This window comes from Aricia agestis, chromosome 18, assembly GCF_905147365.1.
Source record: "Aricia agestis chromosome 18, ilAriAges1.1, whole genome shotgun sequence".
In the NCBI taxonomy this organism is placed as follows: domain Eukaryota; kingdom Metazoa; phylum Arthropoda; class Insecta; order Lepidoptera; family Lycaenidae; genus Aricia; species Aricia agestis.
The window spans coordinates 3,335,297-3,360,940 of record NC_056423.1 but is presented as its reverse complement, the minus strand read 5'-3'; the positions used below and the strand labels follow the sequence as shown (position 1 = coordinate 3,360,940).

Here is a 25,644-nt window from a genome sequence, read left to right as displayed (position 1 = left end):
AGGGATACGACAGTCCCTGAAATGTATCAAAAAGAGACTACCTATGATAAGTTGCGGTGTCAGTCAGTCCCCATAAATTTTTCGTAGTTATAAATGTTCAATTGGCAAAAATTACTCAGGTATAATCAAAATAACGAGGTTTAAAATGTCATACTGACAGTTTTGTGTCGCAATTTGCCGTATCAACTATAGTATATTTTGTCTCACTCGCACGCGTTCTATGCGCGTTCAAATGTGACCGCATTACTTGAGAGTTGAGACTGAAGTTATATTGTAAAATAAACATTTGAATTACGAGAATTGGCCGAGAGTTATATCCAAAAAATATAGAGGCACATATCCAAACGAACCATAACTGAACTACCTACTAACCCCATCTAGCGGCGATGGTGTACAACGACCGCAATAGTTCTAATGCTCTAGCATCTGACTGGTTTCTGATCTCACCCTGAACCGCCGCTACTCTGGCTGCAGCAACCGGGAAATTGGTTGTGGGTATTCTCTCTGTGGTGGTTGGTTCGGTTTTAGTTTGGAACCGTTTGTTACCTCTGCGACTTGGCGTCGTTGTTCTATAACTGGTAGTCGTCTCCGGTTCCTCAGTCTTTTCAGTTGTGGTAGTAAATGATAGAGAGTTCACAGCATCCGCCTCCACGTTCAGGCTTTTACCTCTTCTACCTTCGAATCTGTCGCTTCGGCGATAATACTCTGTGGTCTTTAAATCTACAGTCGTCGGTGATTCTGTTATATCTTCTTTGGCGTTCTCCGTTATTTCTTCCATGTCCTTCTGAGACACTGCCATCAGAGCGTCTAGTAACGCTTTCTTTGATGCCTCAGCTGTTTTATTATGATCGTCGTCGCACGTCTGAACTAAAAGAAGGATTAGTCGCTTCACAGTCTTTGACTTTGTTTTCTTCATGACGTTCATTAGTTTTTGAGTTGTCGTCGCGTTCATTCCTTCCATTATCTCTTTTGCTTTTTCGACGACCGTGTCTGTTATCGTCGTCAAGTCCTGCCCGGGCTCTGTCGACGTTTGTTCTCTCAGGAATTTTCCGAAACGAGTCTCATAATTGCCACCAGATGTTGTGGCTTCGACACTCACTGTGGAGGAAACGATAGGATCACTGGTAACAACGAAATCGGCAGGCGAACCAGTACTAGCCCAGCCGCTCATTTGTGTTATATCTGGTAAGGTTATTTCAGGACCTGTAGGACTTAAGCCGTCATTCAGAGTAATAGGATCGAGACCTGTGCTTTGCCAGTTTTCTAATGGTGTGGACCATTGGAATTCATTGAAGGGTTTGTCGCTATCTGGTGAGGTAAATATACTACTGACTATGGGAGCTACAGTTGTCGATGCTTCGATATTTTCTCTAATGGTAGTTGACGTCACAGGACTAGCTTGTGTCGTGGTTATTTCTACTGAAGGTGGTTTGGGCGCTTCTAAATCTCCCGAAGGCTTTCTCAATGTTTTATCTTCTATTTTCAATTGTTTTCCTTGTCTTAAATTATTCGATTGTGGTAAAACGAATGATTGGCTATGTGCTCTCTGCAGTTCTTCCTCGTTTTCAAGTTCGATGCTATCGTTTTCGGGGAATGGGATGGGCGTCGTGTCTGGCAGGAGTTTAATTTTTTTACTTTCAAACATTTGGTGTGAGTTCGTGATGGGTGAAAAAGTGGAATCTAATTTGTCTCCATCCCACGAAGATGGTGAGTTAGTTACTTCAGAATAATCATCCACGGGTTTTGTTGTTGTTTCTACATTCAAATTTTCAGATTTTATACCATCGAATTTATTTGATGGTAAGTTTGCAAAAAGGTTGGTAGTGGGCTGGGCCGTAGTGTATGAAGCTGATATTCTCCCACAGCATCTGAAAGGATTTTTAGGACTTGTTGTCGTACTTAATGCCGAGCTATCGGTCGTGGTGGGTTTGGCAGTAGTTACAGTTTCTTCCTTGATCGTGTAATCTGATGACGCAAAATTGAGCGCTTTACCTCCTCTAAACGTTTCTGGGTACCTTTCTTTGTTATCATCAGAAAAGCCTAGTATTTCATGGTCATCTTCATTGACGGTTGTTGTCGGTTCCGTATTTATTTCTTCAGTTGTAAGGGGCATATCAGGGAACGACGGATGCGTTGGTCTTATGTCTGAGAGAACTTTTCTAAACTTCACTGGATCTTGTAGATATGCCGAAAGGGCGTGTGTGAAAACTTGCGCTAGCTCTCTAATTTGTGGCGATGAGGCTAAAGGAGTTTGGCTCATTTGTAGCGACAGGTCTTCCAAAATTTCGTTATAGGTTTCATTGGGGTCCATTTTCATTTCTTCTTGAAGCTGCCCGCTTATGCCTTGTCCGAATAGATTGCTGTACTTATTAATAGTTTTACGACTAAACAGACCAGGCAGTTTATCATCCAAAGGTTCATATTCATCTATAGCTTGCGTTGTTGCGGCGTTATCATCTGCTGGAGAAGAAGTTGACAAATTATCTAAAGCGGTAGCGTAATATATAGCAAAAGAGTGCAGTGTTTTGGGTGTTAAAGCAGGAGGCACGATAAGCCCGGGTCTATTGGGTTGGTTACCGTAAAACTTCTCCGTGTAGGCTTTCTGTGGAGTCGGCTCCGTAGATCCAAAAATTTCGAAGTCCATTTTTTGTATCAATCTTTCTCTCCGTTCTTGATAGGACGGTGTAGCCGTAGTTTGTTCTGTAGGAGTTGTGGTTGCATATGTATTTATGGTGTTGGTTGCACTGACATCAGTGATATCGAAATTTCTCGTCGTCTGGGGAATTTTTGTGACCGACTCAAAACTGTTTTTCGTTTCAATAAGTACTCTGCCTTCTCTATTGAACTTATCACTTCGGGCGGTCACTTCGGGAGTCTTTTCTGTAGTGGCGAATGTAGTTTTATTCTTCTCGCGTTCAAGGAAATCCCTTAGTAGAGAAACTCCCGGTCTCGTGTAGGGCTCTCGCTTTTCACTAGCGTAGCTTTTGGTATAGGGCACCAGAGTTTGCCTCTTAGTTGACGCTTCCTCTACATATTGGTTGATCGGCTGAGCTGTTATGTCATACAAGGGTATTAGGGTACTTTTAGGTTTAGGGACCTTAGAATTAGGTGTGTATACAGCGTAGGGTCTTAGATTTTTCGTGCTGTACTGCTGCAGGAATTGTCTATTCTGATTGTTGACGAACGAGGCGCTCTCCGCGACCACTTGCATTTCTTTTGGACCGTTGTAATCTATATTTTGTGATACAGCTTTTGGAGTAGTAAAATCGTAGGTCGGAAGCGTTGTTCTGCTTGGAGTGTTTCCGAAGTTGGTAGATATGAGCTGCACCAAGTTTCGTCGTCTCTTTTCGAAGGCGGTCGTCGCTTGTGCTCGCTGGGTTGGGTTGACATCGAAGAGAGCCTGGTAACTTCTTGCGGTTGCTCTTGCTGGTTGCGGTCCGTCTGCTTGCAGCTTCTGCTTGTGCCGCAGGAGCCTTTCGGTCGTGCTGGGCACGTTGACGGTTGCTCTTCTGGATTCCGCTCTTTCATCTGGGTCACCGATCTGCTGGAGGTCTGGGTTCCTCGTGAGGGAGTGGCTGACTTTCTGCGATTTCCTCTGCTCGTTGGAGTAGTATTCCACGCTGGACTCGTATAACGCCGGTGCGGCTGCGCAGTCCACCTTGAACCACCAGTCACATATGAGATGGGACTGGCTGAAGATGGTGCCGTTGGGGCACAGGAACGAGATCTTTCTGGACGTGTCGCAAATGTGGAACACCTGGAAATTATATTATCGCGTCAAATGTTTTCCAATATAGTTAGCTCCAAAGTATGTGCCTTATAGGCTTGCGTATAATTCAAGAACTAGGAGCATGATCAGGCCGTCACAACAAAACCACGTTGTCGAACCTTGCCCGTTTTAATTTTCAAGAAACCCTTTAAGTACAGAAAGTATAAGTCTGTCTCGATGGTACTATACACATTATGGGCCGTTTACATTCAACCCCGTTGGGCTGGTTTGTGGGCAGGGAAGTGGGCTGCCACTCGTCATGCCGCTGCCGCTGCCCGACGCGACCACTATGTAGACTGTGGAGTGCTGAGTGTAAACGCTCACTCGCGTCGTTACTGTTGCGTCAGCGCGAGGAGCCGCGGCAGTGGCTGCATATAAACGTCCCATTATAACACATGGCAAAATGTTACCTGGCAAGCGGTCTCCAGATCAGCGTAGTATCCTGTGGGCACGTCCTTGCAGTTGAATCCCGTGGGAGGTATGCTCGGTAGCGCCGGGAAGTCGATGCCTGCTTTGCCGATCACGCCTGAAACGTTACAGGGTCAGTTAACAGATAAGAATTATTCTTTGCTCTATCGGAGAAATTGATTCATTGGTTAGTCGGGGGACTAACGTAATTCGGTTGCATTTTATCTAACCCACCTAACAGATCATGACTAACATTGAGTTGGCAACACCCTAACCAAAGCCTGGATCCGCCATCTGCCTTAGGATCAATTTCTTCGATTGTGCTTAAGAGTAGCGCTGTGTTGCTCTTGCAATAAAACTTGTGCCATAGTGGACAAAGTTCAACAAAGGAATAAGCATGAGCTAATATGACGTTAACGCAACGTTATTGCAAATTATTTGGTATGAACATTATTAAGCACTCCCTACACGATAATTCAGCATTACATGCATTTTTGACAGTACTAATATTTAATTGTTGCATGACTCATGCGTGCATGTAATGCACATATTGCAGGACGAAAAATTAAAGAACTTGTCAATGTACAGCACGTAGTTTGCAGACATACAAACTACGTGCTGTTCGCATCAATCACTACAATAAACGATCATGCGTGCATTACAGCACGTAACGCATTACGCATGTAATGCTGAATTACCGTCTAGGGAGTGCTTTATATCCCATACTTCATTCTTGCTTCTCAGACCCTTTAAGAACATTCCAACTCTCACCTTGATGCTCCACCACATCGACATTAGGCTGGTCCGGTATGAGTCTCTTGACCAGGGCTTTGCCCTCGGTGTAGTCCTCGAAGCCCGCGGCGCCGGTCGCCTGCGCGAACCGCTCCAGGGACTCCGCCGTCGGCTGCGGGATGTACAGACCCTCCGTCGTGTCCTGGAACCAAGTTATGACTGATGATGAAGGGAAACATTGTAAGCTGATGAAGAATAGTGGTGAAGTTAGTTGCTACACATAGAGAAACAACCATAGTGAGTGATTTAATTTACTTAATGAAGATTTTCACATAAATGCCATAAAAAATTTAAACACTACAATTAAATTAAAGTTAAGTAATAATTAAATCTCTCTTAGTGAGTTGTAACTTTATTTTAACATGTTATAGTGTTAATTTGGTCTTTGGGCATGACCTCCATACATTTCTGTCAAACTCTATCTTAATAATAATCAACTAAAATAGACTAAAAGTAAATGAAAAAATACCAAACTTTACCTTCCTCCGATGAGCCGGTCGCCTATGACAGTCGCCAGTTTGTAGCAAACCTGAAAGTTAAGCGGATGGTTAGGTTTAGTTTTTTTATCCCCGGCGAAAAAAGGGATGTTATAAGTTCGTATACTGTGATTTTGCCTATACAAAAGAAGAAAAAACACTTTTTCAGCGGTGATATTAATATCTCAGTGAACTCTATTTATGGGACACATACCTACATTTTGCTAAGTACTCACATACGGTGTTGCTCGATAGTTTTACTATCGAGCAAAAACCACCGAGTGGACCGCAAAACTCATAGCTCGAAGGCTTGCATTTGAAGGCTCGAATCGAGCCGGCTTGACAATTTTTTTGACACTAGTTTTTATCATTCGTAGCTAATTGCCTTCGAACAGGAGTAAAACTATCGAGCAATGCTGAATGTGTGTACGAAAGCCCGAGCCGTGGTTTTTACTCTACATGATAGCTCGATCGAGCTCAAAATCCGTCAATGCGTTGCGCGCCGACCCGCCCCGGCATGCCCCGGCACAGTGAGCGTTAAAATCCGTCAATGCGATGCGACCCGACCCGGCAATAGTGTGCTATAGCGCATTTTGCGCTGCGCTGCGCCCCGACCCGCCCCGGCACGCCCCGGCACGCGCCGACAAAGTGTGCGCGAACCTTTATTATCACTTTGTTTTGATAAATTATGTAGAATGACAAAGCAATATAAACAAAGGAAATCTGTTATCTTGTAACTAACCTGAATTAAAACAAGTCGGAGTGTAAATAGACAGTTTATAATTAAACTACAGTTATCTTCCGCGGTTAACTTCCTCAACTCACGAGCTTTTATTTTTAAATACCTAAATAATTGTTTCGTAGTAAATGTAATGTAATGTTGAATAAGGAAAACCTTTTATGTGGGTTAACAAGTTAAATAGGATTATTATCCGATTTAACTTGTTAAATATGTTTACTTTTTTCCGGCTTCTCAGAGTGTCTCTTTACCATGTTCATTGTTCCTCCTAAATCGGTTCAGCGGTTCAGTGTAAAGAGGACCTCATTTGGAGGAGAGACAGAACAACAGACAGACACAGTTTTGCATATTCTAGTATGGATCAGTGGCGTAACTATACCATCTGGGGCCCGTGGCAAATTCTTTTGATTCTTTTAATCAGTAAAAATCTTGAGGAAAATCTCGCTTTTTATTGATTTTAAGCAGAACTTAAAAAAATCTTTACAAATTAAATAAAAAACTCAGATACAACGTTAAATTTTTTTCTGGGGTCACGGTCTCGGGGCCTTCTTGGGTCGGGGGCCCGTGGCATTTAGCCAGTCCTACCACCCTATAGTTACGCTACTGGTATGGATAGCAGTATTTATTTAACAAAAATTGTAGGCTATATGCTACCTTATAGCCTACAGGCTTCAACTTTATAGCTTCTCTACCAATAGCTTTTTTTATAAGAGCCCAGCAATCAGGTTTAGCGATTACAGCGTGTAGAGATGATCTGCGTCTATCGTCCAATGGTATCGTCTCATAGCACGAAGCTTTGTGACGATAGACGAATCAGCGGCCGCGGCATTAGTAATATTCTTATTGGATAGCAGTATAGCTGTCTATAGCTGTTGATTATTACGTGGTATATTCTAACAATTAGGCTGGTTGCCAGGCGTCCGGATAAAGCCGGACACAGTCAGGCTTTCCGCTTGCGTCTCCGGCCAAAATTAAAGGGAGTCCGGCTTTTGTACACCCTAGAATCTATAACTTTATATAAAAATCCTACAAATTTTAGACGGTTGACGGATACCTAATGAGATGTAAAATTGTTTTAATAAAACAGAAAATCTGTACACGCTACCGAACGTATTGCGATACTAAAAGTTTCTAAGTACTCGATAGCAAGGTTCCGACTTTTTTGTACTAATGTCCGGCCAAGCTGACTGCTTTGTCCTGCTTTTCGGTCTAGCAACCTGGCAACCCTACCCATCTTCGAATGCGCGGCGCTCCAACGGCGCTCCCGAAACGCTTAACGATAAAACCAGCCTTATACCATAAGAGCTGTAGAAGTCTTTTGTTTCAATGATTAGTTAGGCGACCGACACTGATGTCTGTAATGTACCTGTACAATTACTGTTACAAAAGCTGTTGCAATTGATATGTGTTTTTAAGTGTCGTGGTATTTCGGTAACACGCCACGCCACGCCACGGTCAGAGGTCAGCTTCTGTGTAGTAGCGTAGCTAGGTAACTGAGGACCCTGGGAAAATAATGTAGGGCCCCGACCAGCGGCTATATTCAAGTCAGAATTCAAGTCCCGAGCTATTTTCTTTTGCAAGTATCATTATTACTTATCTTACTATCTAAAAGATAGCTTTCAAATAAAATTAACACTTAAAAAGATCAAAAATTTATAGATTGTAAATAAGAGATGGGCCTTCTGAGCTTAAGCCCCCACCTTGCTCCTTAGGAGCTACGCCACTGCTTCTGTCGACACGTGTTATAAATGTTAGGTACGCCGATGTACATGTACCAGTTATGAACTTTATTACTTGGTAATAGAGACGGAAGATGGTAAGTAGTCATTGTTTCAAAATGTAGTAATTTAATCGACCTTTATAAAATTAGCCATGCTAGCCTACAGATAGTCTTTACTTCTTTTGTAATTTCTAAGGGCCTGTCCACATGTCCACGTTACGACGTCGTCAACGTGGACATGTGGACTTACCGCTTACGTTGTCGTGACATGAAAATTTACGTCAGCCGTAACGTAACGTAAAAATGCACGTCACGATGTAGCAAACTTGTACGTCACCATGCCTTGTAAAACTGCTACATTCTTCACTTCTTATCTATATATGGACCGCATAATACGTATTCTGCTTCTGCTATTGTTAAAAAGACGGAGAAAGAGATTTATGAATAAAAAGACGTTGATTGCTACACCGTGACGTGCATTTTCACGTTACGTTGACGTAGATTTTCATGGCACGTCAACGTACCGTGCCACGTTACAGCACCGTTCCACGTTGACGACGTCGTGACGTGGAGATGTGTACAGGCCGTTTGTGTTGGTATATCCATACTAATACGGAAAGTATCTATATTGTGGTTGTGTGTAAATGTAAAAGTGTGTATGTGTATCACATTTTTACGCTGAAGTCGAGGAATCTATTTCGATTATTGTATTTAACATCTCCATAAGGTATGTAGATATATTTAGATTACAGGAAAGGTCATAAGATGAATTCGGGCCCGGAAAATAGTAGCCACATTACGCACCTAGGGCAAGAAAATAAGAAATGTGTCAGATCACATGTAAATGTGATCTGAGGCTTTCTTACTTTTTGGCTACTGCCCATGGTGCGTATACTATTTTTCTCCTCGACGGAGGAAAACGGTAACATCGGTAAGCGCAGCGGGACGAAAGTTGACGCTTTCCGCCCGGAGGTGAGAAAAAATAGTATATGCACCATGGGCATTGGTTGTAAATAAGAAAGCCTCAGACCACATGTTTGTTGACCTTGACTTCGCCTCAGATCACATTTACATATATTGATCTGAAAAAAATCTTATTTTCCTGCCCTAGGTGCGTAATAAACATTTGATTGCCCTATTTTCTGCGTAATAAACATCTAGTTTCGATACGTATTTCGAACGAAAAAAGAAAATCAATGATCGGTCAATATGTCGCCATTATGTACCTTAGACATTCCAGATTATGGAGAAATTGATGGTTCAAAATTTGTTGTGGACTTGTGGGTAGCATTATGTTTTGTATGTTATCTCCAACAGATAAATATAGAAAGTTAATATATTGTAAATTAAGTATATAATGTGTATTATAATGCCCTGTCACTTTTCAGAAGTAAGTGTACCAAACTTTATAAAAATGTTCAGGGTGTAACAAAACTAAGTGAAAATACTTTTGGCTGGACCAGTGTCGAATTTATATTTTTTACGAGATTAGGTTGAGTACTAATTTATTTCCGTCGCCCCAAGTTCAAAATCTGTAAGGACCCCTATATTATGGACGCCTGTGCCCCTAGGCCGTGGCCTATAACGGCCTATTTATGAATACGGGGCTGGGGTGTACGAGTGGTCTTCTATAATATAGAGTTAAGTTTGAAAGTAGCGGCTCTGAAAGAGTTACATTATATAATATCTTTACCGAATAAAACTATATATCTTTACCGTGTTTAATTTATTTACTTATCACCTTTTTTTTTTATGAAATAAGGGGGCAAACGAGCAAACGGGTCACCTGATGGAAAGCAACTTCCGTCGCCCATGGACACTCGCAGCATCAGAAGAGCTGCAGGTGCGTTGCCGGCCTTTTAAGAGGGAATAGGGTAATAGGGGAGGGTAGGGATGGGAAGGGAATTGGGGAGGGTAGGGAAGGGAATAGGGTAGGGGATTGGGCCTCCGGTAAACTCACTCACTCGGCGAAACACAGCGCTAGCGCTGTTTCACGCCGGTTTTCTGTGAGAACGTGGTATTTCTCCGGTCGAGCCGACCCATTCGTGCCGAAGCATGGCTCTCCCACGTATGAACTATATAGTATAATATAAATATAATATAAGTAGTGTTCTATCAAGTCTTTTATTTGGGGGTCTGGAAGCAACCAAGAAAAATCTTTCGATCGAGCATGGAGTTATGAAGAATTTCTTTAATAATAATTATAGCGGTGCCTGCAATGCCCGTTTACATTATTCCAGGTACTAGGTAGTAATCCAGCACTTAATTGGAATTATATGGAGACGCGGCCATTATAACTCACCCAGTATAAATAAAGCCAGTAGTATGTGAGTTGACATCGTGTGTTCACTTCCCCTCCACCGCATGCTGGATCTGAAACAAATCAGTAAAAAGTTGAGAAGAAAATATAAATCAAAAATCGGTTTTCTACGAATAATAAAACGGTTTTACAATTTTTCTTATAATTTTAAGGCCATTTTTAAGATCAAGTCGGCCTGCCGATTTTCCTTCATGTTGTCTAAAATATTAGTCACGACTAGTCATTGGCATAATATTACAATTTACAACCAAACATATTATACTAAGATAAAGCTCTATTCTCTCTCGCTACTAAAAAAACTTGAGAGGTGTCAAGGGACACCCGGATGGAACGGCGAAGTTCCAGTTTATTATTTCTTATGTACAAAAAACCTGTATAGGTACACTAAAAAAAAGAGACACGCGCTACCGCACTTCTTACAACTATAGCAAAAAATAGCATTTTTGCTATAGTTGTAACGACACTTTTGTGTCGTGTCCTTACTCCTTACAACTTTTTCGGTCTAGCCCCCTTTCAAAACGCGCGATAAGGAACTTCGTTTCGAAACGCTAAGAAGTTTTAACTGCAAAAGAGCTCTTCAGAGTTCTAGCATACTCCATAACCAGTATGCTCGTAATTCGTATTTCTATTTCTTAGATTACAAAAACTCATAACGTCTTGGACCAAGAAGTATGTCTAGTCTATCATTACATAGTCTGTCATTTTCAACTCAGCGCAGTTATTATCGGCTTCAACATACAATTTACTTGATTACATTGGGCCACCTATATCGAACTAAGTTTTCATGGTAGGTAGCTACGAATATAAACTAAGGAAACATTACTCCCATCTAGGGAATGCAATCCCGCAGCATAATTTCAATCCCGGTATTTGCGGGACTGAACCATCACAATCCCGCTGGATCCCGGTATTTGCGGGATCCCGCAGGGTGGACTTAAACTTTTAAAATAAATCGTTATAATGACTTTACTTGATAGAACTTTTATTAATACTTCAGACTTTAGATATAAAAATATTAAATAATAAATAACTAAACTTTTCTTGAAAATGGCTACGTAAAAAAATTGTTAAAAAAAACTAAAAAACACTTTTTAAGCAACTTAGATATAAAAGTATGTTAAAAATGTTAAGGTATTAATTGTGTCGTCTGCCAAACGGCTCCTGATATTCAACACAAGGTAGCCAGCAGCTGAAAAAGTTTGCTCAGCTTCCACGCTGGTTGGTACAATTGTCATTTAAAGTGAATTATAGGTGAATTGATGGTAAATTGCTTAGTGGGCTGCCTGTAGCCAGTTCACGCACTCCCGCGCGCACACATATGAATTACGCTTTTTGTAATCCCGCCAGTCCCGCGGGATCCCGCAAAATTTTCGAGCGGGATAAGTCCCGCAAAATGCATGCGGGATCCCGGTATTTCGGTATCCCGGTATCCCGGTATTGCATTCCCTACTCCCATCGTTTTGAATTTGGTTCTCAAGGTTCTTTTCGCACACTAAAATAATATGGCAATAGTTACGAAACACTACATTCAAGTTGACAAAATAAAGCCGTTGACAATAATTGTCAAATAATTGTATAATTTTTGCCATAGACATAATATATACTAGCATTATAGGTTTATGATTTTTGCATGTATTCGGGCCTCTTTTTGCATAAAGTATGCATGTAATCGGGTCACATTTTGTAGAATCGGAACAAATTACTCACTTACTCTTCCTTAGTTTTTATTATTCGTAGGTAGGTAGGTTAAAAACTAAAATAAGAATCCATATACATAGTAACATTATAAATTCGTAAGTGTGTCTGTCTGTCTGTTATCTCTTCACGCTCAAACCGCTAAACCAATTTTGATGAAATTTAGTGTAGATATACTTTTAGTCATATTATACTACTTTTTATTCCGGAAAAATGTTTGGTTTTTATGGTTCCGTAGCCAAATGGCAAAAAAACGGAACCCTTATAGATTCGTCGTGTCTGTCTGTCTGTCCGTCCGTATGTCACAACTCACAGACACTTTTCTCCGAAACTATAAGAGCCTAGGTACTATTGAAACTTGATAATTGGATGTAACTAGTAGCTGTGAAACTCATTAAGAATTTGATATAAAAATGGAAAAATTATTAAAAATTTTAGCCCTAAAATTTTCAACTTTTTTTGACCCCCGAAAATTACTATAAAAACTACCAACAAAAATTGGTTTGAACGAGATCTAGTACTTTTTTTATACGTCATGAATGGTAAACCTTAATTTAAATTTCATTAAATCAACTGAAATATAACCTTATTGCTGCTCATGGGCGAGTCCAACTCGCACTTGGCCGATTTTTATGTCAAAAGAGATTTAAAACCGCATCACTGTAAGATTATTACATAACATAATCTGCCAAGTGCCAACTAGTTGCTGTGCACATTTTCATAAAATCATTACCTGTTATCGCATTATTCGTGCTTAAGCCACTTTCGAACCTAAAAATTACAGATCTCCGATAGCTTGATTACGGAATAGTAAAAATACTAGAAACTCAGTTACCTAACCCCGGTCTAGACCTGTAAGTAGACCCTAGATTCAGTTGATCTCTGACCTTATAATTATCGTCGAGTCATCACTTTCCCCGGAGATGGTAACGTAATAACTGCTTATCAGTGCAATACTGAACTAGTCTATCTCTAGATGCTATATAAAAGTACTTAAAACGAGGAAAAAGAGAAGAAACACTGAGCTCTTGGACTATCTCTAGATGCTACATAAAATTACTTAAAACGAAAAGAGAAAAAATACCTCCTAGACTATGTTTAGATGCTACATAAATGTACAGTGTTTATCTGTTTTTTATCTGAAGGTCAATCAATCGTTTGGTGGCTCAACTGAACATGTTGCACGCCAAATTTTTCTCACAACCACCCCTCGAGTAACCGCGAGAAGTTTATCCAAAGAAGGCTCCAGAAATATCCAATTTAATTTCAACAAAACTTGGGTGCCATACATTTTTATTATTTATAAATAAGCTTTTTTGCATGGAGCAGATTGCATTGCACTTTCGTGAGCTTAACATAATACATTTTGTAAACTTCACAAAAATTAACACAATATGCTTCAACTATTAGGTAAAATAGATTTTCTAAACAGCCATTTCATCCAATTAGTTAAGATAATTTTATTGTGTACATAAAAGATGTGAAAAAAATAGAAGGCGGTATAAACACACATTTTTACCACTTTGGAGTCCAAAGTGGTAAAAATGTGTGTTTGACCGCCTTCTATTTTTTTCACATCCAAAGTTTGGACATTTCCACGCGCAAACTATTCAGAAATTCGTGTGTCGCGCGGGAACTGTACATTTTTCCAGAATAAAAAATATCCTAAAGTCCTTTCCCGGGACTCAAAATATCCCCATACCAATTAATTTCGGCAAAATCGGTTTAGCAGTTTGGGCGTGAAGATGTAAAAGACTTTCGCATTAATACTTATTACTATGGATTAGCGTTTATTATTAATTCAATGAAATGACTATTGGTCTAAAGAGAAGCTGTGCAGCCAAACCTAGGATTATTTAAAATAGCTAGGCCATAATAAGAACTTAAAAAAATATATGGACTTAACCCTGTAACTGCATATTTTTCTAATTAATTATTTAGTTAGGAAAAAAATTTTAAAAGCATTTTTAACATTTTTTTCCTAACTACATTTAAAGGGGTCTTACTGGGAAAGGGGTCGTACTGGAAATGGCATCGTACTAGGAAAGAGGTAGTACGGGGTAAGGGGTCAGGGGTCTTAGTTCTGGCCGGTATTTTTTTTGACCAGAATGCCTAATGTCCTTTCTAAAATCTAATCAAATAAACTTTTTCCCCTAAAGTATACAGATGGTAAATGTCTGTGCTCCACAATCAACGTACACAACTTCCTGCGAGGTATCAGATCGCTTGCGAGACTTTCCCACTGATCGCAGATACACAGTTCCCGGACTACACGTCAAGCTCTTCACTTTTTACTGTCACGTAGCATCACGTGAAGTGGTTTCACGTTAATACAGTAGCGGCTGGATCAGTGATGCCAACGGTTCACAAAATTTTCCACCTAAAGTAACTTTAAAACCCACTAAATTTCAACCAAAACTCCCCGACTGTAATCTAAATATTTGTCGCCTGGGATGCGTTCCATTGAGCGATCAAAACGCTGAAAATACCCCTTTCAGGCGTTTCCACTGGGCAACCGCGATCGTCGTGATCGCGGGGTCACAATTACGTCAATATATTCGCTCATGTAACGCTTAAAACGACCCATCCAAAGTGGACGTTTTAATAAAGCCACCATCTAACATCTTTACATATGCAAAAAAAAAACGGTTCTTACCCCCAAATAAATATTTTCGCAGTAAATTTTTACCAAATTACCCTCAAACAATTTTACCCCCTTAAAAACCCACCGCACATTATATTTTTGCCACTAGTGGAACATTGCCACCGCCCACAATATAAATTATCCTATCGTCTTCCTCTAAATCGATTTAGATAGTACTTGTTGAAGATTTATTACCATCTTTTGATTGTTTTCTAATATTTTTTTCGTTTACAATGTGGTAACACCGTATTGTTTCGGACAATACTACACGATGTGCAAGAGTCAGGAGGTGTGAACTGTGAAGTGTTATGGGAAGGCCGTATTTAATATCTAATTATGATTTAAGCTAAGTGGTCCGTTAAGTGTTTTATTATGTGCAAAACGATTGTGTGTCGTTGAGAAATATCGCTCCAGTCTATTTAACATTAATATATTGTTTTTATTAAAATAAAATAGACTGGAGCATAATTAATTATGACAATATATTATGCTCCAGTCTATTTAATATTTCCTTATCTACGCCTCCGTGGTCTAGTGGTATAGAGCGCGGCTCTTGACTCGGAAGTCGTGGGTTCGATTCCCGCGTTGGAAACATGTTATTTCCAAGTTTGGTTAGGACAATGCAGGCTGATCACCTGATTGTCTGACAAGTAAGATGATCCATGCGTCGGATGGGCATGTAAAAAGTCGGTCCTGCGCCTGATCTCTCGCCAGTCGTGTCGGTCGTCCGTCCCACTGGGTTATGAGAGTAAAGGAATAGAGAGTGCTCTTGTGTACTGCGCACACACTTGGGCACTATAAAAATTACTCCTGCGTAGCTGGCCTGGTTTCAATGAAACTGGCCACCGTCACCGAAACCGGTGTTGGAGCTATTATTATTATTATTATTATCTATAATTATTTCAAATAATTATTGTGTAAAACTAGTTGCTGCCCACAATCTCGTTGCGTAAAAAAATGGTTATCGTGCGGGAATCGTACATTTCTCCGGGATGTAAAATATCCTACGTCCTTTCCCGGGACAAAAAAGTATCTCCATGCTAAATAGCAAAACCGATTTAGCGGTTTAGGTGTATTGAGTTGAGTCCCGGGAAGGGACGTACGATATTTTACATCCTGCAAAAATGTACGGTTTTCGCACGGTAAACGAATAAAGGCGAAATAGAACGGGCGTCACCTAGTACCCAGACTATGAAACTTTGTTTTTCGTTAACGTTAAAAATCCTTAAACAATGTTGCGCAAACAGCATTGGGTCGGAAAAACAATGGCGATCAGATCCGATACGGCGGGCCTTGGGGAGGTCTGCAGGTCTGCTATTAGAGGAAGGTTGACTGGAGATCTACCTAAATGCTAAATTAAGAAAAAACAACTCTTGATTCATAACTGTAATGGTATCAGGAATCATAATGAAAAATATTGTAAGGAAATCAATGGAAGTTACTTACAACCTTTCATGAAGTGTATAAATTTTTCAGCCGCAAACGAGCTGACTATGATGAATTTTGTCTAAGAACACTCTTGATCATGTCAGCTTTCAAACAATAGATTAAATATATATAAACAATATGCCATTAACAGACACACATACGATAGGCACGGCTAACTTATTACATAGTACACACTCTTGTTTTTGTAGGGGCTTAAAATAAATTATAAAAACTTGAGAGGCGTCAAGGGACACCCATATGGACGAAGTTCCACCACCCCACCCAGCTAAAAAATTTCAATCCCGCCATAGAGGAATGGTAGAATTTTAAATTTCCCCCTAGTTGACGTCATCGCCGCATCGTACTAAAATAAGTGTCGGTCAAACAGTGTCGTTACCTACAACTTTTTCCGTCTAGCCCCCTTAATTCATGACGTCTCAAGCGGCCATATACGGCCGCGATAACAATAGATATATAAGCTATTGTGTCTCGTTTTACGATCGAAAGGTTAATTCGCAACGCGCGATAAGGAACTTCCTTATCTAAGGAACTTAAAAATAGGAATATAGGAACGTTAATTAAGTTCATATCCGATACGATACTTCAAATGTTGTATGGGTGTGTCACAGTAGTTATACTAAATTACATGAGTTATGACTTATGAGTTATGACATTTTCCGTAATATACAAAAGCCCTCGGGACCCAAACTAACATCGCTGGAGGCACGATAATGTGAGAAAGTAGCCTATGTAAGTAGCCATGTTATGCCTTAGGTACATTTTAGGCCTTAGAGAGTCGGGTCCTAGACTTCAGGTTTTAGCTTAGAGAGTTTAGACCCTAGAGTCTAGACTTTAGGCTTTAGAGAGTACAGGAACTGGTAAAGTTCAGCTTTTACTTGCACTTTCCCCGCTTATTGATGAGCCCACATTGTATCGGGCAGGCGTCGACAACATTTGGCGTATATTCTGCTCAAATTTGATCCAAGCAGAATAAAAAATATATAAAAAAATAATGTCATTTTGAATGCAATTTGTAGATTATATTTTTTTATATTTTGTATATTATGTTATATAATGTAACATTTCATTAATGGCGTTAAAATATGATGTGGCATAATTTTAAACGATAATAATAGCTATTTAACCGACTTTGCTGTTGGTGGTCAATTTACATGCCTATACGGCGCATAGGTCATCTTCCTTGTCAGACAGAAAAATCTTGCATTCTCCTAACCGAACTTGGAAAAAACATTCGATTCGACTACTGAATCGAGAGCCGAGCTCTAAACTACTAGACTACGATTGCTTTATTATAACAATTAATAGGTACTACTGGACCAATTTCAATGTTGATATTACAAAGTCAAAGATCAATAAACCAAATAAAAGAAAAAATTAAACGTATTCAATAAAATTAAACGTTGGATCACAATTTGATTAAGAATATAAAATGTTGTGAGTAAGTTTTGTAAAAGGTTGCCTATCCCAGCAAGGGATAGCTTTCTGCATGAATAATCTATGTGATTTACCGGCGTTCGCCCACGGACGAGGAGACAGCAGGACATCAGCCATTGTTGCAGGTTGTGTGGGTGAAACATCACAACTTAACGTTAATTAAAGGGCTACAAGGCTTTAATACCTCGATTGTGGGACATCAAGACACAATAGATATGCAATTGTTACTTGGGCTTGATGCGTTAATTGAACGTGGACGGGGCGCTGCTGGTAAAGGAGAACTGTCAAAAACATGGCGTTCTTGTATGATGGCAGAGCGTTAGTTCCTTTTGACACGAAGTTCCATATCGCGCGTTGCAAAAGGGGGCTAGACGGAAAAAGTTGTAACGACTGCATAATAGGGGCAGAGGATGTTGATTTTATTCCTGGGCGTCAACTAAATGGTGTTTTTTTAACTTCGTTCCATCCGAGCGTCCCTTGACACCTCTCAAGTTGCACGTGCACGTTGCACCGATTGCGCGGGAGCCGTACATTTTTCGTAACAAAAACTTATTTTGTTCTTTCCCGGGACAATATCGGGACAGTATCTGCGTACTAAAACAACCTCTTCAGTCTTCACGCTTAAACCGCTGAACCGATTTTTGTGATCTAGGTTTTGATTGAGAGAAAATGTTTGATTTACGCGTGAAGTGCCTGATAGACGTACGAACTTAAAGTACGCGGGTTTTAAGTTCGTGAACTTACTCGGCTCGCGTCGGTGACACACGAGAATCGCTCACACTGGATTACCATGCCCCCAGGCTCGCGGCTCGCGGCTCTTTGCTGACACACAGGCGATTAAAGATCGTCGAGCCATAAGTCCGCGTACTTACTCGCACGTCTGTCATCCCCTTTATAAATGAATTGATGTGCAAAGACTTGCGGACATAACTATTTGAATTATTAAATTATAGACTGATAAAATTAACTAACCTAACCCTCTCTTTCCGAGCACCGATTAGGGTTTTTTTAAAATGGCACCTACCGGTAACTAGACATTTTGCAACTTGTTACTGGGTTCGTGCTGAGAGGTCGCCGTAGCGGCCAACAGCTCATTATGTCTATACGGAGGTACAGACGGACGGTCGTGCACTATTATATATACGGACTCTCGACTCCCGTGTGGTGAAAGTGATGCGGTGCAAGTTGTAAGGGGGAGCGATTTCAGGACTTAACGAGATGACACAACATTTCATAGAATTTTCGACATTTAATCCATGAACGCTGAAAATTGCTAAGCAGGAATGGAAGTCACTTTGATTCGGAAATGTTGGAAGAAAATGTTACGATAGTTCTCTTCCTGGAGAAATGTACGGTATATATGGTCGCATCTGTTGAGCAGTGTCCTAACCCACGATTTTTTTTTGTTGTTTTTTGAATGCAGTCACAAGACTGCAAGTTATGTTCTTAAGATTTAGTACAAACTAAATACTAAGAATATAACTGCATATTTTATAACTCAATACGTAATTTTTTTTGGGCTAGTACCCGAATGATTAACAGCGTCCAATTATGTATGAACGAATTTTGATGAAACGATATTGTGTATAACATTTAGTAGTATAATATAATAAAGTTTTATCATTTTTACGACTCGTTTTATGGAGCAGATCATCTTATCGCCATTTTTTTTATTGGATAAATGATAATTTAATTTTAATTACTAAACACCGCCACATCTCACATCCGGTACCACACCACATCCAACAATGATCTGACTGACGCTAGTGACGCTGGTACACCGCACAATGCTATCATTAGCGATAATACTAATACTTTCAATACGTAGCTCTCATTAATTATAGCAGCCGTTCTCAAACTTCTTGGTGGCGAAACCCTTTCAAGAAGTGACATTTTTGACGGAATCCCCAAAAATTGTTTTGTATTTAAATAAATTCTCACCTTGTTGGTGACTGATGTCATTTCTAAAAACAATTTATGAATCGCTCGCGGAGCTCCTACAAAGCTTCAATTTTTAATATGTACATACTTATTCGCCTGCTTCTGCCGTCCTGCTTTTCCGCTTTGGGAGATTTCATCATGTGTAATGCAAAGTAATTAACTAATTATACTCATGCCCTATCTTCTTAATTTAATATCTAAATCTACGACTACACGATTTAGCAGATTCTTTATTTCAAATGACAATAATTTATTATATAGTTTTTTACGCTCCCACAAGGAAGTAATGTCGCTGATTCAAATTATTTAATAATATGCATTTATTTTTCCATAACAATCAACCTAATTATAATAACGTGAATGTAACAATAACATTAAGTGGTGCATCTCGTAGCGTTACTGAACCGGAAATAGCGTCGTCGATGTAAGACTACGAAAAACGTGAGTGGAATTAGTTGGTGGTCCAAGTGACAAGAACTAGCGGTTTTGCTTTAGTTGCGGTTTAGATGCTGCAATGTTGATATGTTAGAAGTGCAAAATTGTACTCTCATATTTTGTGTACGAAGAAATTTTAAACTAAAGATAGGCTGTAAGCGTAGGCTGTAAGCCTATCCTGATCCTGAGTGAAAACGCATATTAGCTGTTTAGCACATGTTATGTGTTGTTGTACAAGAAAAAGTTATCTACGTCAACTGCTACTACAAAACGTGCCCTAAAACAACTCCAAATTAGGGCCTTTTAGATGACGTTTTTTTCACAGTTTATGTTTGTTAAAAAAAGATCATGTTTAAAATGTTAGGTTAGGTTACCTGTTTTACAAACAATTTCCATATAACTACTCTATATTTTACCACAAATTTAGAACCGCCATCGCCTACAACTCGTACCACACTCGCGGTGAGCGATCATTACACAATAGATCATGTAGCGAGCGCGTTTTTATCTCGCTGAGAACTGGGACAGACCCCTCGATGACATATTATTATATTGTTCCGGTGATAGGTGATAGTAATTTGTACTGATTTATTGATCAAAGCAGAGGTTATGCTGTCAGTGGTAAAGCTCTTGAAGCCCGGTCGCAAATTATCCGAATTTCTGATCAGAAAAATTAGGACGCCGCGCCCCGCTGGTACATTCTGACACGTCAGAATTCTGATAGTATGCGGGGTCTACAAAAAATGTATGAACAGAGTGCGTGCCGGCGAGCTTCCGAATTTTTCTGATCAGAAATTTCGGATAATGTGCGGCCGGGCTAAAGGATGGACATGTAGGTACGTAGTTTAAAAAAAAACTGATGTGATCGATCGTATTTGAGAAATATTTTGCTATCGTCATCTACTTTTACAATAATAATATAAAACAGCACTAATTATTAACAAAGCTTGAAGTTTGTTTTGTTTATACTTATTACACAAATTTTATTTTTTTGAGGGTAGGTGTCAACCAGTAAACACATATTACAAGCTCTTCCCTGTTAATTTTGATTTTTATTATAAATAATTGATATTTTATGACTATCTACTAACCTCATTAATTACCACACTACCGACACTATATTCCTTTATTAATTTCTGCAATCCATTCAAATTATGGAATCTGTCAAGGAAACACTGAATTCACTATCTGATACCTTCTACAAAACAATGGATTCATTTCAAACACAACTGCAGAAGGCCTCAGAATCTTCAAAAATATCCTCAGCTTTGCCAGAAGAGTTCAACACATTTAGAACATTTATATTCTCGGCTCTTAGCACCATTCAGCAGCAAGTGTTGTACCTCGGAAGGGAAGCGGAACGTCAAGAACTTTACAGACGTCGTAAGATGTTACTCTTTCATGGAGTTCCAGAGGAAAAGTCAGAGGATTTATGTGCCAGAGCCGTTGATCTCATCAGCAGCAAGCTTAAGGTACCAAATTTTGATTCCTCCTGCATTAGGCATTGTCACCGCTTAGGTCAGCCTGGCAAAAGACCTAGGCCACTCTTGATCAAATTTTCAAGTAAGCCCGTTCGTGATCAGGTCTGGTTCTCTAAGACAAAGCTAAAAGGTTCTGGTATTACACAGTCTGAATATTTAACGAAGACTCGACATGATGTGTTCACTGAATCCAGAAAGCGTTTCGGCATTACTAAGACTTGGACTCGTGACGGATTTATATACATCCTTGACAATGAAGGTAACAGACATCGAGTAGAGAACCTGAATGAACTCGACAAGATCCCAAACTCTGGCTCTGCTGAGCCGTCAACTTTGAAGAATCAATTTCCTTTTGATAAAACGAGTCTCACTCGAGCTAAAAAACTGAAAAAGTAACTTGATAATTTGGCATGTTTTTCGTCTACTATTAATATTTACTTTCTCCATGTCTGTATCTTAAATCCAGACATGTTTTACATTCATACAATTTGTAATAACTATATTAAGGTATTTGTTAATTCGTTATTTAAGTACACAGCAAAAATTATTTATATTTTTCATTGTTTTTTACGCAGATAGTACCGACATTAGAATAGACACTTACTTGACAGTGACACATGTCTTATGACACTGACAGTTTTTTTTTCTTTTGTCTGCTTAGGTGGCATTGGCCACAACAGTTTAGTCATTATTCATGACTGAGTTTCGAGACAAAAAGGTAAGTTTTCTGTGTCGATATTATTAGTGCATTCTTTTTTTTTTTTTTGTATTTTATTACATTGTATAGTCTGCTTTTTGGAGTCATATTTTATAATATTTTATGCATTTTATGTTAATTTGTGTTGATTTAAGCATGGCATTTATGCTGTGGTGTTTGTTATACGTTGCTTCCTAATTTAGTTTTGATTTCATTCAACCCTAATTTATTATTTTAATGTTGTCGGTGGTGGTAATGTGTAGGTTATCATCGCAAATTTTAGATTAGATATAATTACTTTTTTTTTTTTTGTTTAGTTTATTAGTTTTATTATTAATTAAGTAATTTTATTATTTACTCAGTGTTTGTTCTATTGCAATGGCAGAGACTGATGATGAATTTAATGATAGTTTTGTATCAGCTCTGAGCACGGCAGAGTCCCAAACTAGCATTGGCAGCTTTCATAGTATTCCCTCCCTTAACGAAACACTATCCTCGACATTTTTTAACCTTCCAAAAAAATTTAATGTGACTCACATTAATGCTCAAAGCATTCCAGGACACTATAACGAACTGGTCTCTTCTTTCGTTAACCAAAATATTCATGCTATACTAGTTTCAGAAACATGGTTCAGGCCATGTCATAATTCGGAGACGTACTCTCTACCAGGATACACCTTAGTTCGTCATGATCGTTCAGGCAGAAGTGGTGGCGGTGTTGCCATCTATCTCCAGTCGAATATACAATTTAGTGTAATACTAACATCTTCGTCACTGGTTGGCGGCGCTGAGTACCTATTAATTGAAGCTATTATCGGTCATTCTAAAATCCTGCTTGGCGTGTTTTATAACCCCTCTCTTCATGTAAATTACTTTGCTGACTTTGAAAACATTACAGACAAACTTATACCTGTTTACGACAAAGTCCTAATAATGGGTGATTTTAACACGTGTCTAATAAAAGATGATTGGCGCTCCGCACGGCTTAGGTCCATTGCAACTGCTGCTAATTTGCAAATTTTACCTCTGTCAGCCACACACTTTTTCCCTAACTGCGAACCCTCGCTGCTTGATCTAATTTTGATATCATCATCTTGCGAAGTTGTAAAATATGGTCAATGTAGCGCTCCTGAATTCTCATACCATGATTTAGTGTATGTCTCTGTATCCATTTGCCCACCTAAGCGCAAGGCGAAAATCGTGATGCAACGCAATTTTTCGAAAGTCGACCTGCCTAAGCTGCGTGATGATGCTCAACTCATTAATTGGTCTGCAATTCAATCAGAGCAGTCTGTTGATGAGCAAGTTACCATGTTAAACGCAGCAATAACTAAATTATATGACACACATGCTCCGATCCAGCCTATTCGTATTCGCCATCGTCCTGCCCCCTGGCTCACTGAAGAAATTAAGACAATGCAATTAAAAAGGAATAAGGCGAGACTTAAATATAGACTTGACCCGAGTGAAGCAAACAAAGAAGCTTATCGAGTCATACGCAACCGTTGCAATAAGGCATGTAGGGACTCGCGAAGGCGTTATTACCACAAGGCTGTCTTGGAAGAAAAGGACCCGGCACGTGTATGGCGGTTCTTAAGGTCGCAGGGTATCTGCAAGAGTAGCGTCAGCTCTCCAGCTAATACCATTGACCTTGACGCCGCCATAAGTCATTTTTCCTCACCCACTCCTTTTGATGTTGCAACCAAAAATCATACTCTGTCTTTATTGTCATCCACGCCTGTCCAGAATGTGCCTCTGTTCGAATTTGCTGAAGTCACGGTTGAAGACACCAAGCGAGCTATCATGTCCATTGACTCTGATGCTGCTGGTTGTGACAGCATTAGCCGAAAAATGATCTCACCAATTTCCGATATTCTGTCCCTTCCCATCACCTGGATCCTTAACAACTCTATCCGTACGGGTAATTTTCCTACTGCGTGGAAAGATGCTGACATCATACTTATTCCGAAAAAATCGAACCCTTCCCTTATTTCCGACTTTCGCCCCATATCTATCCTGCCTTTTCTTTCTAAAGTATTTGAGCGCCTAATCTATTTGCAGCTTAATAATTTCCTCAATAGTAATAACATCCTTAATCCTTTTCAGTCAGGCTTTCGCTCAGGTCACAGCACGACCACGGCATTATTGAATATTTTGGAAGATATTCGCTCCAATATGGATAACCGTCGCCTTACAATACTCGCACTTTTAGACTTCACCAATGCCTTTGGAACGGTTGATTTTGACTTATTGCTTGCTTCATTAAAATCAATTAACGCCGCTCCTAGCGTCTTGAGATGGTTTGAAGGCTACCTTAAAGGTCGAAGACAGCGTATTCGTAGTGACAACCATTACTCCGTATGGCATGACCTCTTAGCGGGGGTCCCACAAGGAGGTGTACTATCTCCTTTACTATTTGCTCTGTTCATTAATACTATTAGTAATCGCTTGTCGTCTCTTTACCATCTATATGCCGATGATATGCAGATCTATACCGATTCCGATATTGACCATCTAAAGGAGGCGATAAAACGCATTAACGATGATTTGCTCCTTTTAGAACAGTGGTGCAAGTCCTTCGGTATTTGTGTTAACCCCAACAAAAGTCAAGCCATCATTATTGGAAGCGCTAAGCTCCTATCAAAAGTTAAGATCCAGGAACTTCCATCTCTCACATTCAATGGCTTACCAATCCCATTTGTTCAAACAGTCAAAAACTTAGGTGTTATTTTTGACAACCAACTCTCCTGGAAACCGCACATCAACGCAGTCAGTAGCAAACTATTCCGTGCAAGTGGATCTCTTCGTCTCTTCGGTAATTTTCTTCCAATAAAAACTAAAATTGCATTGGTTCATACATTGCTTATGCCAATATTGGATTACGCAGACATCTGTCTCATTGATATTAACGAAGAGCTTTTAGATAAACTTGAGAGACTGCAAAATGTTTGCATCAGATTTGTCTATGGCCTGCGGAAATACGATCATGTCACAGAATTTCGGAGGAAGCTTCGATGGCTTCCTATTCGCTTGCGTCGAGACTGTCACGTCCTCTCCCTTTTGTACAACGTCCTTTTTGTTCCATCCTCCCCGTCCTACCTTAAAAACCGCTTTAAATTTTTGCATGATACTCACCAGCTAACATTACGCTCTTCAAGCAATCTCACTCTCGAGATCCCTCTGCACTCTACTTCTTTATATTCTAAATCTTTCGCTGTTCGTGCTGCTTCTCTTTGGAATACTTTGCCTCTAGATATTCGACGAGCCGGTTCAATAAATATTTTTAAACATAAACTTAAATCTCATTTTCTTAATATGCACTAGCTTATTCCTGTCACATCTCTGCTTTATCATCAATAATTATAGTTAACTGCCAACATAAATAGACCTGGTTTTAGTAATAGTTAGTAATAGTTTTAGAATTTGTCTTAGTTTTAGTAATATAAGCACTAGTATTAGTTTAGTTTGCGCACCTACACGATTTTTATATCATTCCCAATTTTCTATCGTAGCTACAAAAGGTTGACTGGTAGAGATTGCTTAGTAGCAATAAGTTCGCCTTTTGTACATCAATTAGTAATATATATTATTGTATCTTTCGTATTATGTACTGTATTTTGGTGTGCAATAAAGAGTTATATTAT

At 39.6% G+C, this 25,644-nt stretch overlaps 2 protein-coding genes across 2 annotated transcripts; one reads left to right on the top strand and one right to left on the bottom strand.

Annotated features, from left to right (window-relative positions):
• Positions 1-291: 291 nt before the first annotated feature.
• Positions 292-10,269, bottom strand: LOC121736274 (mucin-5AC). Its single transcript, XM_042127367.1, has 5 exons — positions 10,207-10,269; positions 5,449-5,498; positions 4,949-5,111; positions 4,180-4,295; positions 292-3,757 (listed from the first exon to the last, which is right to left on the bottom strand). Exons 1-5 carry the CDS (start codon positions 10,241-10,243, stop codon positions 368-370), a joined length of 3,756 nt encoding a protein of 1,251 aa, XP_041983301.1. The 5' UTR covers positions 10,244-10,269; the 3' UTR covers positions 292-367.
• Positions 10,270-20,905: 10,636 nt separating this feature from the next.
• Positions 20,906-21,699, top strand: LOC121736182. Its single transcript, XM_042127269.1, has one exon. The coding sequence runs from the start codon at positions 20,977-20,979 to the stop codon at positions 21,697-21,699; it is 723 nt and encodes a 240-aa protein (XP_041983203.1). The 5' UTR covers positions 20,906-20,976.
• Positions 21,700-25,644: the final 3,945 nt, after the last annotated feature.

Excerpts from the sequence above, each read along its gene's own strand:
- LOC121736274 (XM_042127367.1), bottom strand. The coding sequence starts at position 10,243 with ATGTCAACTCACATACTACTGGCTTTATTTATACTGG. Across the intron at positions 5,499-10,206 it reads ACTGGCTTTATTTATACTGG|GTTTGCTACAAACTGGCGAC; the intron begins GTGAGTTATAAT and ends CTTAACTTTCAG. Across the intron at positions 3,758-4,179 it reads ATCTGGAGACCGCTTGCCAG|GTGTTCCACATTTGCGACAC; the intron begins GTAACATTTTGC and ends TATAATTTCCAG.
- LOC121736182 (XM_042127269.1), top strand. The coding sequence starts at position 20,977 with ATGGAATCTGTCAAGGAAACACTGAATTCACTATCTGATACCTTCTAC.